Source organism: Podarcis filfolensis (assembly GCF_964270895.1).
Source record: "Podarcis filfolensis genome assembly, chromosome: 6".
NCBI classification, from domain to species: domain Eukaryota; kingdom Metazoa; phylum Chordata; class Lepidosauria; order Squamata; family Lacertidae; genus Podarcis; species Podarcis filfolensis.
In genome coordinates, this window is record NC_139609.1 from 47,745,238 (window position 1) to 47,761,922 (window position 16,685).

Sequence of the window (16,685 nt, forward strand, 5' to 3'; positions counted from 1 at the left end):
GGGCAGGATCCTGTGGCATTTTGAAAGCTAGCTGATTTTATTGTAGCATGAGGTCTTGCTTACAAAAGCCCTGGCCTGTGAAAGCTCATATTACGATAAGTATTGGTCAAGAAGGTGCCATGGGATATCTATGTTGCTTAGCTTGTAGCAGACGAGTGCAATTACCCTTGACCACCTTTCAGCAAATGGAAAGGGAGCTGTGCTTTCTCCCTCCCTCCCCCATCTAGCTATATCTATACCTACAAACCAGTGGATTTACAGTGATGTTGATAAAAGTTTTTTTCAGACTGCCAATTCTGCCTTTTTGCTAGTGGCACTGAATGGGTTTCATTTAAATGCTGGAACAGAAGGAGGAATGAAAAGAGTAGCTTCCAGAGACAGATCTTCATACTGGATCATGTCTCTTTGCAATGTTTCTATTTTATTTCTTCCCCCGCATATTTTTAGATGCACTGATTTGCTCCCTGTTCTCTGTAGCGCAGATTTTCAAAAGATCTGTTTATGCAACAGAAGGTTGCTACTAAGTTGCCCCCCCCCCCAAGGGGACAATCTTGTGACAATTTGAGGGAGAAAATATTTTTGCAAATTTTTATATACTGAGACGTAGAAGCCAAAGTGAAAGGTGGCAAGAGTTACAGCAAGGACAGTAAACAAAGGTGGGGGGGATAAGCCTGAAGGAAAGTAGCTGATAACTTATAGGGAGATGCTGAGGCTCAAGGCTACCTGAAAGGGGTTTGTGGTGCATATGGAAGTTTTGAAAGCCTTTTCAGTGCTACTTCTTTATATGTTGTTGTTAAGCATTGAAAGCATAGCCCTTGCTTCCTAATTGCAGGTGACTAAGGGGTTGAATGGTGAAAGAAACTGTCAAGTCTCCAAAATACTGAGTGAGAACTGCAACAAAATATTGCAGCATGGAATACTCCAGCCATAGTTGCTTCCATGGTATTCCACTCCATTCCCCACCCCAGAAGTCAGTCAGCATTCTGTAGCCACTGAACATGGTCAATCCTAACTGGACTTTTTTGCAGGGCTCCCCCTTAACTTTTCTTTCCAAATAATTTTTGAACTTCTGCAAAACATAGGCTGTCCTCAAGCTTGTTCACACCTCCCCTCTTGTGCACAGAGAGTGCAGTTTTTCATATCTAGAGATCCACACTTGGAGAATGAGCTCAGTATTATAAGCTTATAATAACCAATGTCTATGGCATCTTGTAGTGCTTCATAAGCAAGAGAGAGGTGCCTGCCCCAAAGGAGCTTACAATCTAAACTTGAAAAGGGGGGAGAGGACTGGAGACAATAGTGTGGAGGGGGATATAAATATGGGTAAATAGAGGTCATATTTTCAGGAAAAAATTCCAGTGTTATTATTTTTCCTCAGAAAATGTTTCCTGAATTCATTTGTTTACTAAATACAAGTAAAATAAGCATGCTAAAATAGATGACCCTCTAGGGCATCAGAAAATTATCAAATCCAAATTATCCTACACATAATTCGACAAGGAATTGTTTTTTGGAAGATGCACATCATAAAATATGCTAAAATTGGAGGTGAGGATTAAGGGGGCCACATGGGAAGTGTGGACTTTGAGGAGGCAGAGAGAGAGTTAGCACTGCATGCATGTTCAGCAGTGGAGAGCAATGACCTCAAAAACACTTACTGAAATTTTCAAGTGTTCTTGTTTCAAGAATTGCGCAACCTTCCAGCAGCCTTCAAGAAACGTGACATTGCAATAGGCAGAGAGGCATAGCAAATGTGTTCCAATATCTTGTCTGGATCCCATGTCTCCAAACAGCAAGCTTAATACAAAGCTGTCAGTGTTGAGGGGAAAGCTGACACCTTAATTGCACACAGACAGGGCTCTTCAGGTTCGGGTTCCCATAGAAACCCATGTTGCCCTGTATTCCTGCATCACTGGGGGATTGTTCATCATGGCACCTGCTGTGGCAATAGGCAATACTCTGTCAACCACAGTTCCATAACAACGTAATGGAGGCAGTAGCGTTGGGCCTCCTCAAAGGGATATCTAAAACTTGAAGGACCTGTCACTGACTGTTGAACAATCTGAGTCTTGGTATGGGAAAGTTGCTGTGTTCTGAAAACCTTTTGCTGTGTCCTACAGAAGATTAGCAGAGTTAGAGGCTAAGTAAGCATCTGAATTATGGGTCTTGTGGATAGTGTGTCTTCTGGGATGTTTTCACCTGTAAGGAAAGAGATAGCTGAAATTCTGCTCTGTTAAGAGACACTAAAACTTGCAGCTATGACAACCTCAGTTTTCATAAGTTACCGTATTTTTTGCTCTATAAGACACACTTTCCCCCTCTTAATAAGTAAGGGGAAATGTGTGTGTGTCTTATGGAGCGAATGCAGGCTGCGCAGCTATCGCTGAAGCCAGAAGAGCAAGAGGGATCGGTGCGCAGCAATCCCTCTTGCTCTTCTGGTTTCAGGGATAACCACACAAAGCCTCTTGAGCGCAGCGGGAGTGCTCCTCCCTCTTCGTTCAAAAGGCTTTGCGTTGCTTTCTTGCTTCTTGTTTTCCTCCTCTAAAAACTAGGTGGGTCTTATGGTCAGGTGCGTCTTATAGAGCGAAAAATACGGTAAATAATATTTGCAAATGAGGCTGTACTGAATACACTTAAATCTTACTGCCTGACATGTGCTCCAGAGGATCAACGGGGCAGATTGGAGTGGTGGTGCAGAGACTGCAGAAGAGGGGAGAGGAATGGGAAGTCCCATTCATACAAGCTAACATCCGTTGCACAACAAGGCTGCTTCAGCTGGATATGGCCCAGCAAATTGAAGCAAAGTTTATTTGCAAAAACTTGTGTGGCAAATGCTGCATAGCTCTGAGAACCTTTTCCAGGCCAAGGGGTTCTCTTTCCTGTCCTCTCCCTTTGGAGAGTTGGAGTCCTACATCATCTGGAGGTTCCCCATTCTTAATTTGGGGCTTTATCTTTGTGAATATAGGGTGGCATAATTGTTAACCGTTTCTTATGGATATATCCCATATTATTGCATAAATCAGCTTTCCAAGTTGTGCAACCTTTTGGTTCAGGGGCATAGGTGAGCAGGGGCTACACGTTTTATTTTTAAAAAATAATTAGTATTTCTTGAATATTTTCTTGAGTTACATGACAAATAAAATAGGAAAAGTACGTATAGCATCTTCACTTTCAGTTCATAGTCTTTTTTACAGTTCATTTACATTCGGTATGAGACACTAATGTTATAGACATCTTGCAGTTGGGGGAAAAGAAAGGGGAGAGAAAGAGGAAGGGGGGAGATTTGGGCATTATTTTTTCATTCTGTTGCATAGTGTTAGTGTAGGCATTTGTGTCATCATCACAGGGGTAGGTCCTTTATTTTACACATTTATTCATATCCATTGGCATTGCAACCGCTTTGCAACAATTTGTGGAGACACAGTGGGTCCAGATTCCTTCCAAGCAGCTGGTTTTCACTGACCTGAAATCTGATGTCACTTACGTCAATCTAATGTCAACAGCAAGTCAACTTGATATTGGAGAATGGTCATCTGATACTAACTACAGATTGTTGTACCACAGTGCTGCTACACCCTGTGCTAGAAAGCTAAAAACTGCCTGTAATAACAATGGATAGTTTTCAACAACACCCATTTAAGAGGTGCCAGATGTTGGGGGTTGGGGGTGTTTGTTTTTTAATCCTGCTTGAATGCCTTGCAAAGAAAATGTTCGTTCATAATGATCTAGCAATTCATGGTTACTTGGTGCCCTCTGGCTTATCTTCCTAGTTCTGTGGGCTAAACCGGGATTGAGAATTGTAGTAACAATAGCTATTTTTCTTGGATCAGAGTGAAGAGACTGGCAATTGCTAAGGAAGCTTCTGTTTGGAATACAAGGCTAGCAGATAAATGTTTCTGCAACAATCAAAATGTCAGAACAGGGTTTTGTTTTTCTGCTACATATTTTGTAGGTAACATTTGAAATCCTCCTTGCGGCATGCCTCTTGGCCTTGGACTCTGCCGAGTGCAGTTTATTTAAAGAATTGTGTGCCACTTGACGATATTGCCATTATCAAATGTTGGAAGGCATGCAGTATCTGTCACATGACCCCAAACTGATTTCCATCTCCAAATGCCAGCAACTCAGTTCTAAGGAATTTAAATAATGTCTGGTTACTTTCAGGAGAAAACTGAATATATTTGCACCTTTATGCATAGGAAAGGGAACGTGTGGTTATGGGTGACAAGCATTAAGAAGGTAGGAGGCCCCCATTGCCATATAAGACCCTGTAAAATTTTGCTTGGGAAAACAACTCCTTTTAGATGTGAACGGAAGTAGCAAGTAGAGGTATAGGTGAAAGGTACATCAGAATAATTCAAGACCTATGGTTCTGCTCTTTAGCCAACACTGCATCTTTGCCTTCATGTCCTGCTATGCAGGGGATACTTTTCAAGACAGAAGGACTTCTGAGGCATCAGATTAGTAATACTTATGGTCTAATACTAATTGTTTTGCAGATGGGGGCTGTTCTCTTTTTGCTAGTGACTGTGATTGTGAATATAAAGCTGATATTGGACACTAGAAGAGCAGCCAATGAAGAGGAGGAATCTTCTCAGGATTATGGTGTGTATGGAGTGTTGTGTCTAGGTGATAGCAGTAGAATGTCCTTTACAGCAGAGGTCAAGCTGGTATCTCCCCTGCTCAGCATGCCCTAGCATGTTAAATCTCCTGTCTAATGGGTAGCATGCAACATTCCTAGCTACAATAGTGTTGTTCACGGTCTGCTGCGGCTCTGCATGAAAAGTCCTTTAAAGTGTATTCTTCAGCTGGTTGGGAGAGAGAGAAGAAATTCCTTAGAGGAAGGTGTATGGATGTAAGAGCTTAATTACACCTTCCAGTTATTCAGATCCGTCCAAGGAGACCTCTAAGAACCTCAAACGCATGGTCAAAGCAGACACTTTGGAGCATTTCTGTTAGATAATGAGACCTTTAAATGGAAGGAGAGAAATATTCAAGGGACATCAAGTGGGAGGCTGCCACTAAATATCTAGTTTCCCTGAACTTGAGGGTGAAAACATATGTTGTATTATGCTCCTCTTGGAATCTAGATCTTTGGATTATATTTTCTGGGAGTGAGTTGATTGTGGGGGGTTTTAAACCAGAGTTTTTAAGTAGCTTGAAGTAAATGGTTTGTTCCCCCTCCCTAGATGAAGGCTTGCAGAACCCAGAGATCCCTCGACGACCTGTCAACAGCAGGAAGGTTCTGGATATTGAGGTGTACTCCAGCCGCTCCAAAGTCTACGTGGCAGTGGATGGGACGACGGTGAGGGACTCCGCTGCAGCTATAAGGGGAGATGCAATAAATGGGGAAACTGGAAGTTCTCATATGCATGGCTTCAGAGCAAAGCACAGCACCTTTTGGAACGGAGAGGCTCGATACGCTTTGCAGCAAAATCCCACATGTTGAAGATGGGGAACCTGTGCTCCTCCAGATGTTGGTGGACTATAAATTCCATCAACCCTAACCATTGGCCATGGTGGATGCAGCTGATGGGAGCCAGAATCCAACAGCATCTGGAGAGCTGAATGTTCCCCCATCCCTGCTGTATGTGTTTACTTGGAAGTAAATGCCACTGTGTTTAAGAGGGCTTACTCCTTGGTAGGTGGATTTAAGATTATGGTGCTTACTTAGTATTTCTTTCTACCAGGGGCAGGGAACTAATGGCTGATGTTGGACTCAGACGTCCTTCAGCCCCAGCCAGCATGGTCAATAGTGAAGCATGGTGGAAGTTGTAGTCCAACATCTGGATTATGGGAGGTGCAGTCCAGCATTAAGCTAACCATCTCTGTTTTTATAACTGTATTTCACCAGCCACTGTCATCTGATGGGGCATTTGCACCTCAGCTTTCAAGTTCTTCAGTGTAAAGCAGGCTTCCTCAAACTCGGCCCTCCAGTTTTGACACTACAGTTCCCAGCCCTCCAGTTTTGACACTACAGTTCCCATCATCCCTGACCACTGGTCCTGCTAGCTAGGGATCATGGGAGTTGTAGGCCAAAAACATCTGGAGGGCTGAGTTTGAGGAAGCCTGGTGTAAAGCTTACTGTATCTCTTGTTTACACTTCGGGTGGTTTTCCTTAAGCAAGAAATGTGGTGGTAAGCAGTCAACTCTTTGGGGCCACAGGACTTCGGCAACTAGTGGGGGACATTCCTGCAAGAAAGCTTATTTGTATCAAAGGGGTGTGGTGGCAGCTAGAGGGATGGAGTATTATTATAGTTTCTTTTATCATAGTACAGGTTTTGGAAGATGAAGCCCGGGAGCAAGGCAGAGGCATCCACGTGATTGTGTTGAATCAGGCTACAGTAAGTGATTAAGCCATAGATTGACTTGCTGAAAGAAGCTACTTTGCATCTCAGAAGCCAGATGTATTTACAATTGTGCGGAAGTGACTGGTTAACTGTAGGGAAGTCGCTGAAACTAGAAATAGTTCTGATTGCATCATTGATTCTGAAGCCTGCTCTTCTAGAGTTGGGACCCAAATCCCACCCATTCTGCTTATCACTGGTGGCATCCTAGCAGGCAACAGCTTGACAGCAATCTGCAACAGAGGCCTGCAAGCCACCTGTCTCTTTAACAACCCCACAATGCCCTGCATGGCGCTACATTTGGGCACCATGGGGATATCCAAAATGGCAGCTTCCTCTCCACCCTCTGCCGCTGCTTGGCATACTTTAAGCCAAGAAGCAGCGGTTGCTGGGAAAGCCAGGCTCAGTTGCCAAGGAGCCTTCCCAGATGCCCAGCCCTTGTTAGCCCCTTGACTGTGCCAGGCGCTGCTTCCTGTGGCTTGCTTTAAAACAAATAAAATGGTGGATGAAGATACAGCACTCATGTTGGCGTGAGATAAAGACCAGCCTGTTTGCTCAGACACTAGAGGATTCCAATGTTAGTCTGCTGCTGCAATGGGAAGCTGCAAGTGGCTCTGTGGAAGACTTGTTCTACTTGCTCTTTCTTTTTAACCAACATAATTTTAACAGAATAGCAACCCACCCTGGAATCCTATGATGAAATGTGTGTGAAAAAATATACTCTAAAGTGTGCATAGAAGTCCCACCATGTGTTTATATAGAACATGAGGAAGATCCACATTGGCTTCAGTTTTTGGCTGACTCTGTTTCCAAAGAAGCAGCTGGTTGTGTTTAAAACTCTTGTTGTCATTAGTGGATCTCAGCAGTTGAGCAGGACTCATCCATCCACTGAGGCCACCATCTAATCTGCTTCTGTGTATGAATGCTTAATAGGGTCATGTGATGGCGAAGAGAGTCTTCGACACCTATTCTCCACATGAGGACGAAGCCATGGTCCTCTTCCTCAACATGGTAGCTAGAGGCCGCATTCTTATCTTCACAATTAAGGTAGGTGGGAAGGCTGGAGTTTTGGTTCTTTCTTTTTTCTCTCTGCTCCATAGAGATAAAAAGGGCAGATGTGCTCAGTAGCTTTTTATTTTCTTTCAAAGTCATGTAAAATGAAATGCTTCAAAATATTTGGAGTAGGCAGACTTGGACTAACTTTAGCTTTGCAGCTACTGATTTATTTACTTTCCTGTGGCTATAACATAATATGGAGTTCTATTTTATGCAGTTGCTATATATTTACTTTTGTGAATGGTATTGTTTTGTATTCTGTTTACTTAATGAATGATATGCTGGGTGATTCACCCAGAGCGGCAAAAAACTAAAGAAAGTCTAAGGCTTAAATATATTTCTTGATGAAATAATTAGGATTTTATCCTAATCAGAATACACCCACTGAAAATAATGGACCTAAGATAGTTGTGCCCATTAATTTTAGTGGGCCTTCTCTGAGCAGGACTAGTGTTCGATGCAACCTCTTATTCACAAGATAGTGCTCTGCAGATGTTCTTGAGCCAAACGATTAAATTACTGTGGTGGTACCTACTAACTTGTTCTCAGCCGAGAAAACAAATTCTGTCATGAGTAATGGGCTGCTGGAGTTGACTCCACCTTATGGTTGCATCCCTGTTGCTCCTTAGAAATCAGGAGGCAACAAAGGGGGAAAGGAGATAACACTAAAGGGTTGGCCTAGCTGCTAGCATCTGTCTTGGGTGGCTGAACTAATTAGTTATAATTGTAGAACCCATCCTTATTGACATTCTTGTCTGGAGAAAGCTAAGTACTGCTGTTATTTTTGCAGCACCCATTTATGGATGCTCTTTATGCTTTTATCTTTCTGTATAAATAATACACTGTTTTTAACTAAAATGGTAAAGTGGTGCTGAGAAAAGGCTCTAAAACTCTGGAAATTTATCAAGCACATATTTTTGACCTTAACTTTTTTTTTTAAGTGACATTAGTTGTGCCTCTGTGACCAACTCAGAAGGAAAAGGCTAAAAATTGATTGTTATTACAAAAAATAGAGGGGAAATCCTATGTAATTACAGCCTAGCTTTTCTTCCATTTTTCAGGATGAGGGCTCCTTCCACCTTAAAGACACAGCAAAGAATCTCCTGAAGAGTTTAGGGAGTCAGATTGCGGCTTCCCTCAACTGGAGGGACATGTGGACGTTTGTGGGGAAGAAAGGAGGTCAGAATCTGTTTTTTTCCCTAACCCAAATCTGCATGGGAGAATGTGGGAAAGGAGTTCCTTCTTCTACATCACAATAAAAGCAGAGGTGTCTCCATTCCTCCAGTGCCACTTGGTCACCTTAGATGGGTGTTTAGCTAATCCTGCCTTGTGCAGCAGTCCCAATGGGGCACAGAAAGAGGGCAGGCTTGGCTTGATTTCCTTGCTGAGGGTCATGGATCTTGCATAGAAATGGGGGGCGTGTGTCCTTCCAGACCTTGCTGGGCTCCGTCCCACCATCTCTGACCATTGGGCATGCTAGCTATGGCTTTGGGGAGCTGGGAGTTGAACAGCATGTGGAGGCCCAAAGGTTCCCTACCTGTTCTACAAGATGCATGTTGTTGCAGCAGCGGCAGCCTAGTGCCAGGCTGTGGTAATTATCGTATATCCTGGTAGGTAATTATCGTATATCCTGCAGACCCTGACATGCATTCTTCTCTCTAGGTGAGGTTTATGGTGAAAAATACGCCAAGTCCCCAGTGCTTTCCTCTTGGGGAGAGCCTGTCTTGCTGAAGACTGAAGTCCAGCTAACTTCTGTGGAAGGTATGGCCTGCTGGTTCTTCATCGCCGTTCCCTGAGCATCTTCTTAAGGGTGGAGTTGCAAAGACAAGGGTTGTGATGACCCAGTGACACCATCCATTTAAAGGGTTCTTTGCTCCTCCTCTAAAGCATCTGTAGTGAGAACCTGATAGAGGCTTGTCTAGCTCAGAATTGTCTTCGTGTCTCAAAATAACCTCCTTCGTTGTACTCTCAGATGCCGAATGCCACTGGCCTGACACAGAGCTCAACCGGCGGAGGAAGCGGTTCTGCAGTAAGGTGGAAGGGTATGGCAGTGTCTGCAGCTGCAAGGACCCCACACCTATAGAGTTCAATCCAGACCCAGTGAGTAGGCCTGAGCGAGAGCCCCCTTCTTCTTCAACCTCTTCCAGGAATGGAAGTTGATGAGGAAGCACAAAGGCCTTCCTGGGATCTCCTTAACTAAGCAGCCAGCTGAGAGCTCTGTAAGACTATGGATGGAAGTCACCAAGTGACCTGTGAAGACTCTCAAATATGTAAAGGCCTACTGCCCTTCATGCTCTGCCCAGTTCTCAGCCACTTCTTCCGCATTATTTCTAATTCTCAAAGCGATATCTCTCAGTTCCTTTTGCTTGCATGTTTATGCCTTAAATCCAGTTCTGCTGGATCTCTGCCTTTGATACTGTCGACCATGACATCCTTCTGGAGGAGCTGGGGACACTGTTATACAGTGGTTCCGCTCCTTCCTTCTGGGCCATGTTCAGAAAGTTGGGGGGGGGGATGAATGTTCAGACCCGTGGGCTCTCACTTGTGGGGTGTCTCAGGGTTCTGTCCTCTCCCCCATGCTTTTAATATCTATATGAAGCCGCTGGGAGAGATCATCGGGGGGGGGGGGGTTTGGGCTGGGTGTTCATCAGTATGTGGATGATACCCAGCTCTACCTCTTTTAAATCAGAACCAGTGAAGGCAGTGAAGTTCCTGTGTGAGTGTCTGGAGGTGGTTGGAGGATGGAGCTAACAAATTGAGGTTGAATTGGGAAATTTTTAATGCCTAATGTTTTACAATTTTTTATGTGCTCTATGCTGCCCAGAGTAGCTGGGGAAACCCAGCCAGATGGGGTATAAATAATAAAATTATTATTATTATTTTGAGAGCCAAAAATTAATCCAAGTTGTGAGGGTCTCTTCCCAGTTCTAGGCTGCTTAATTTGTAAGGTGGATTTCAAGAGCAAATGGGAAGCTTGTTTTTTTGGAAACAGTTGAAGGGTACCTGGCTGATGGAAGTGCTTTATTTGGCATGTCATAAGAAAATCTGTGCTATGCTAACTTAGTTTACCCTTATAAATGTTCCAGAGCAAGAAATTATATGGGTGTGAATAGGAAGAGGGAATGGGTTTGGGGGACAATTTGTGCTTTTCCTCTGAAACATCTGCTTTAAGGATCTTTCTTCCACTTTTAGCTCAAAGACAACAAAGTTTTTGATGTGCCTGTTGCTGTCATTGCAGGAAACAGACCTAACTACCTGTACAGGTGAGTTGAGTATGCCTTGGGCCCATTGACAGGGCACTTGGCTGGGGTTTCTAAGCACAGCAGTCGGAAATTGAAAATTCAGCATCAGCCTTTCCATATTTATTTCTAAGTGTATGAACCTCAGGTTTTCAAATTCCTTTATAAAGACCCATATTCCTGGCATGCATCTCCATGTACCCTTTAGCTGGGTGGTGGAAAGGAGAGAGCAAGCACAAAACAATGAGTCACAGAGCTGACTGCAGAATATCACCTAGGACAGCTTTGTTGGGCTTGGAATGTGGGAGCCTTGGCTTCTAGCCCTCTTCAAGTGTTGCAATTAGGGTTGAGTAAATGCGCAGGCAGGATAACAGGGACAAGCAAACTAGCTCCATCCCCTCTCTGCCACTGTGTAAGGTGATTATCTGATACAGGGAAACTTCTGTACTCATGGAGGATCCCTGTTCATATTCCTCCATTTTCCTGTTCAGAACCCTGATGTTCACCAGCTATACTGCTTCAGAATAGTGGTTCTTCCTCAGTGTCTCCCTGCAGGCAGAAAACTAGCAGATGGGGAGAAATATTCCAGCTAGCTTTCTATGTGCAAGACTTTGGAGAGAGGGAGACGTGCCCTCCTGTTGTGCAACATTTACTGTTGTTTTTATTAAATCATTTGTTTCTCTAAATTATATAGCAGGAAAGATCATTAAACAACCAAAAATGGTCCCTCTTTCCCATAGGATGCTGCGATCGCTGCTGTCAGCACAAGGAGTCAATCCTCAGATGATAACAGTCTTCATTGATGGATATTATGAGGTGAGTCCCTTCTTCCATTTCATCAAGAACTTTGCATCCTTTCTGATCACAGAATAATGTGCTTTAAAAAAATCCCCCAGGGCTGACCCAGGAATTGAGCTTGCACCTTCTACATCCACCTATTGACAAAATATCCCGTCTCATTCTGTTGAGGTGCTACTGCTGATTTGCTGAGATCTTCCTTTCCCCTTCAGGCCCTACCACTTGAGAGAAGCAAGCAAGCATCTCTTCTATCCTCACCCCACCCCCCACATACACACACCCAATGAGAAAGGCAAAATGCAGCTGTGGAGCATCAAGTTGTTGTTTGGGCTGCCTTTTAAAGCTTCTTCTGAAACCCCAGCTGCTCTGGAATGCAGCAGCCAAATTAAAATATGAAGCGTCTGGTTCATTTCTGGGCACAATGCACAGTGCTCACATTAGTTTTTAAAGCCCTAAATGACATAGGCCCCAAATATCTGAAAGACCGCCCCCTCCCCATAGACCCTCTTGGATGTTGAGATAAGCAGAGGGGGTGTAATAGCGATACCTCTGTAGACAAAGCATCGTACTCATCTTGTAAGTTTCCCAAGAGAACAAGTGCTCTGTCCAATTCTGCTTGGAATTTAGACACTCCAGCCATTTTTGTAATGTAGTATCCTTGTTACCCCTCTAGGGGGATTTAATTCCTTGATCTTCCTTTCAGCTCAGAAACCAAAAGTCCAGTTATTTTGTATCAACCTTATTTTCAACAAGTTATCCCGAATAAACCAGCAAAAACAGCAGAAACAATGTTCTCTTTTTCCAGCTGACAACTAGCTGACTAGCAGCTCACTTGACAGCTGTCAAAATCTTCCATGCAACAGGCTTTCTCATCGGACGTTCCCGGGTCTAGGGGGGGGTGTAGTTTCAGCTCCCAAAATTCTTTTTATCCTCCAGAATATCTTCTTATAATGTCCAGACCGTGAGGTCAGGATCTTTTGTTAAAAAAAGCAAGAAACAGATTCTCTCGACCTTAGCTGCCCAGTCCTTTGCTTTAAGTTGTTTACAAAGAGGGGGGGGTGGACTTCCTTTTTAGCCCCTTCCCGCTCGTTCCAAATCCAAGATTAGAAATTTTTTAAAGTTCCAATCTCCGTATTACTCACGGGTTGATGTTTTAGAATCCAATCAATCTTAGAAGAAGTTGGCGCTCTCTGTCAATGGCTTGCGGCTTCACTCCGTAGACGAGGGAGTACTCTCAGCACCACGCCTTACCCTGCCTCCGTTCCGAAGCCTTTAAAAAGGCTCCGTCGCGGATTGGGGGGGCGCAAATGGTGCCCGCCGAGTCTCTGTGTTCACAGGCATCCGCGCCTGTGATTTTAAGGGTCCCCGCTTCGCCGCAGCGGCCAGACCCAGACACTACGGAGCCGATTCCCTCCGGAGCTCGGAGGGAATCCGCCATTAAACAATGGCACCAACCCGGAAGTCCTCTATTACACTGGACAGTAAACAACTATTACACTGGACAGTAAACAATCGCTATTACACTGGACAGTAAACAACAGCTTGGAGTCTGATAAGGATTTGAAACAGGAAGCCTATTCAACTGAACAAATAAATGAAACCGAAAGCGTAGACACGATGGAGCAATATGTTCTTTTTGAAGAAAACGAAGGAGGAGATGGAGGTTTGCAGGAGTCAAAGGAGAGCTACAATATGAGGCCTGACATGATGATAAAAAAGGACAATAAAAACTGGATGCGGAAAGCCTGGTTTGATTGGGAGTTTGGAAAATGGAGAGATCCTCTTTTGAGGAGATCTGAAGACCTGAGGATTATAAATTTGTTGAAGGTGGAAGCTGGAGCTGTGGGGACATTTGGATTTGAAAGAAATTTGAAACAAGAGTTGGAATACCCCATAGGCTTTGCTTTTGCTTTTAAGTATGGAGGGTTGGCCAGAAGCATCACCGATTCTGTTGGGCCGGAGCCCCTCAGAGACCTGGGGCTTAACATCAAGGTCTATCAAAGAGACCGGCAGAAAGGAACTGAGAGAGACATAAGGGCCTCGGACCTGAGATCTCCAGGCTAAATAAATAATATAAAGACTGATGGATATTGGTTGGGGACTGGAACCGGGAGAAGGGTGGGTGGAGGTTGGGAATCCAAAGGGTACATAAGGATAATTTGCATTGCTTTGTTTGTTTTATATTTTGTTAGTGGTAAGGAAATTGGGTAAACCGTGGAAGGGAAATTTTGGTCGACCTTAGGAAAAAGGTTTAAGAATAAATTAATGAGGTATAAGTATTGATGTGTAATTTTAATAAGGTGAAATTGGTTTTTTTTCTTTTTTTTTAAATTAAGTGAAAATAAGGCTGTTAAAAATAAATGGAGGAAATGGAAAAAAGAAGTAAAGTAAAATAACAGTATGTTAGAATAAATGTTTAAGTTAAGGTGAAGAAATAAGTTAAGGACTTGCTGAATTGACAATTTAAATTGGAATACAAGAAGGGGAGGTGTGAGGAGGTCTGAGAAACAAGGTTGAGGAAAATAAGTATTAGAAACTGTATGTGTTTTTTTCTATTTTTCTGTTTAGTTTCGAATATGCTTTTTTGTGTTGTTTTTATTTTGTTTATTTTTTGTTTTTGTTTGTTGTGTGTTTTTCGAAAATACCAATAAATATTTATAAAAAAAAAAAAGAGATAAGCAGAGGGGGGCCCTTTTGGTCCTTTTGCCACCCTCTTGCTGTAACCCACCCTGGGACCTTATGGTGAAAGACGAGTAAGAAAACTAATGAAAATAACTTGAGGTGCCAACTTTACCTGGGGAATAAGCTGCGCTAGGAGTTCACTGGAACTTACTAGGGAGTAAATGACAGAAGAGTGCAGCTTTTACTGCACTTACATCAGACAGCTTGAGGTAAACTTTCACCTTAACTTCTTCCTGCTGCTTCTCGTGAATGCTGACCATAGACTCTGGCTTACTAAAAGCACTTGAGAAGCTTTCTTTCATTTCAAGGGCAATAAACACCGGTTGTCTTCCTGTACCTTTGTGGTAGCAATACCTTATCAATCGATCTTTGAAGTATGTTGTGCTCCTTGTTACAGAGTCAAAAATATGTCTAGCCATGCTTTCCCTGCCTTGATAAAAAGGAACCAGGGTTGTGGGAGTGTGAATCTCATATGTTTCTTTTTCTTTCCAGGAGCCAATGGATGTGGTGGAACTATTTGGCCTGAAGGGAATCCAGCACACACCCATCAGCATTAAAAATGCCCGAGTTTCCCAGGTGAGGGACCCGTTTTCCTCTTCTCCCCTTGGAAACCATGCCCATGCATTGGGGCAGCCATCTTGCTTGCCTACGAGCCCCATTACAAATGATTGCCCTGAGTAACCATGCTTGGCAGCTGTGAAGCAACTGGACCACACAGAACCTTTAGCTCAAGCGTACCAGTCTTTGTTCTCCAGCAATGTGCCTGTGTCTGGGACTGAGCTTAAAAAACCAACCTGGTGTGACTCCAGATGAAAGTTGCATGAAACTCCTGCTTCTATGCCTAAGTATAATAGAGGTGACCTGCTCTCTGGCTGAGGTTAACACCCTAGATGGACCACACTTGTCAGGCGGGGATGGAGATATATGACTTCTGTAAAGTAGTATTTCAGTAGCAAGTCCGAGTCACTGATCTGAATCAGTCGAGTTCTGAATAGTGTTGTAACAGATGGCATCATTTTCCTCTCACAGCACTACAAGGCCAGCTTGACAGCAACATTCAACTTGCACCCGGTATGTGATCTCCGCCACATTTCCCCACTTTCCCCTTCTAAGAGTGAAAATTCTACCTTTGATTATATCCTTGTATGCAATCACTGGGGAGGATATTCTGTCCTGAATAAATGATTCTAATGATCACCTGTCATAGAACATGATGTAGCAGAGGCTTTTTTAGTTCAGCATGCCGTTAACAAACATGCACAGTGACATAACTGTCTCTTATATAGTGCTTGTTGAGGGGGTGGTACCTTCATGCACTGATCAAGTTGGCATAGTTCTGAAACTGAACTGTTGCTGGGAGCACTGGGTCCCCCAAAATTCCTGCATCCCTTGGGTAAGAACGTTGCTTCTGAACTTTGTATCTCATTGGTCTTGCTCACCACCTTCACTTTTCTCTCTTTGTGCCCCACCTTTTCTGTAGGATGCCAAATTTGCCGTGGTTCTAGAAGAGGACTTGGACATCTCCATTGACTTCTTCAGGTATTATCTGAACCCATCAATGAGCCCTAGCTGCGTCCTGATGTCTTTGCTCATTCTGACCAAAGTCACTTTGGGTCAACTTGCTGCATGACTTAGAGAATGCAACACCATTGTAAAGGGAGTATGAGACTGGTTTCACAAGCCAGCCCATCAGGAAGGATTCTGAAGGGCTGGAAACTAGCCGTAATTCAGACCAACCCTTTATGTCAACCTCTCCAGAAATGTGTGCATTAGATTAAAGGGTAAGGCATAAAATAAATAAAACTCTTGTGGTCATACTTAGCATTTACTCAGATCAATCCATTCGCACCACTGGATTTGACCCCCTAGCCTGACTTGCAAATCATGACTTTGCTCCATGTGTGATACTTTTGTAAAAGAATGCCACTGACCTTAGGTTGATCAATGATCAAAAAACCTCTTTCATCAACCTGATTAAGGTTGGCTTAAACAATGTTTATTCTAACTGTTTTTTAATTGTTGTCTTTTGATGTATAGCTTCCTAAGCCAGTCCATCTATCTGCTGGAGGAAGACGACAGCTTGTACTGCATCTCTGCCTGGAATGACCAGGTGGGTCTTGCTTTTGGTTCTTCATTGCACTTTCCTGCCTCTTCCATTTTTTCTGCATCACCCTCCTGTGATCAACATACTTCTTCCTTCCCTCCCACCACCTCAAATCAGGGTGAAGGACTTCATGATATGCTCTTGTTACGGAAGTTTGCTTAGGTGCTTCTCTTTTTGGAAAATAGGGATATGAGCACACAGCGGAGGACCCCTCACTCTTGTACCGTGTGGAGACCATGCCTGGGCTGGGCTGGGTGTTGAGGAAGACTCTCTACAAGGATGAGCTGGAGCCCAAATGGCCAACACCAGAGAAGGTCAGTGTCCTCTCAGTTTCCCTTGTAGAACAAGGCCTGCTCTTTCTATTGTCAAATGGCTACCCTTTGCAGGCCTTCAGTTTTTATCAGCATTTTTAAACGGCAAGATATAATTGTTCACACTTTCTAACTTTTAGTATGGAAA

At 43.6% G+C, this 16,685-nt stretch overlaps 1 protein-coding gene across 1 annotated transcript in view; it reads left to right on the forward strand.

Annotated features, from left to right (window-relative positions):
• Positions 1–16,685, forward strand: part of POMGNT1 (protein O-linked mannose N-acetylglucosaminyltransferase 1 (beta 1,2-)) — a 29,777-nt gene that overhangs the window by 2,979 nt on the left and 10,113 nt on the right. Inside the window, exons 3-16 of the mRNA XM_083620193.1 lie at positions 4,500–4,605; positions 5,190–5,305; positions 6,279–6,344; positions 7,281–7,394; positions 8,465–8,582; positions 9,066–9,164; positions 9,376–9,503; positions 10,596–10,666; positions 11,383–11,458; positions 14,615–14,698; positions 15,152–15,193; positions 15,603–15,661; positions 16,160–16,232; positions 16,412–16,540. Of these exons, the coding sequence (XP_083476319.1) occupies positions 4,500–4,605; positions 5,190–5,305; positions 6,279–6,344; positions 7,281–7,394; positions 8,465–8,582; positions 9,066–9,164; positions 9,376–9,503; positions 10,596–10,666; positions 11,383–11,458; positions 14,615–14,698; positions 15,152–15,193; positions 15,603–15,661; positions 16,160–16,232; positions 16,412–16,540 (1,281 nt within the window). The remainder of the gene's footprint in view (positions 1–4,499; positions 4,606–5,189; positions 5,306–6,278; positions 6,345–7,280; positions 7,395–8,464; positions 8,583–9,065; positions 9,165–9,375; positions 9,504–10,595; positions 10,667–11,382; positions 11,459–14,614; positions 14,699–15,151; positions 15,194–15,602; positions 15,662–16,159; positions 16,233–16,411; positions 16,541–16,685) is intronic.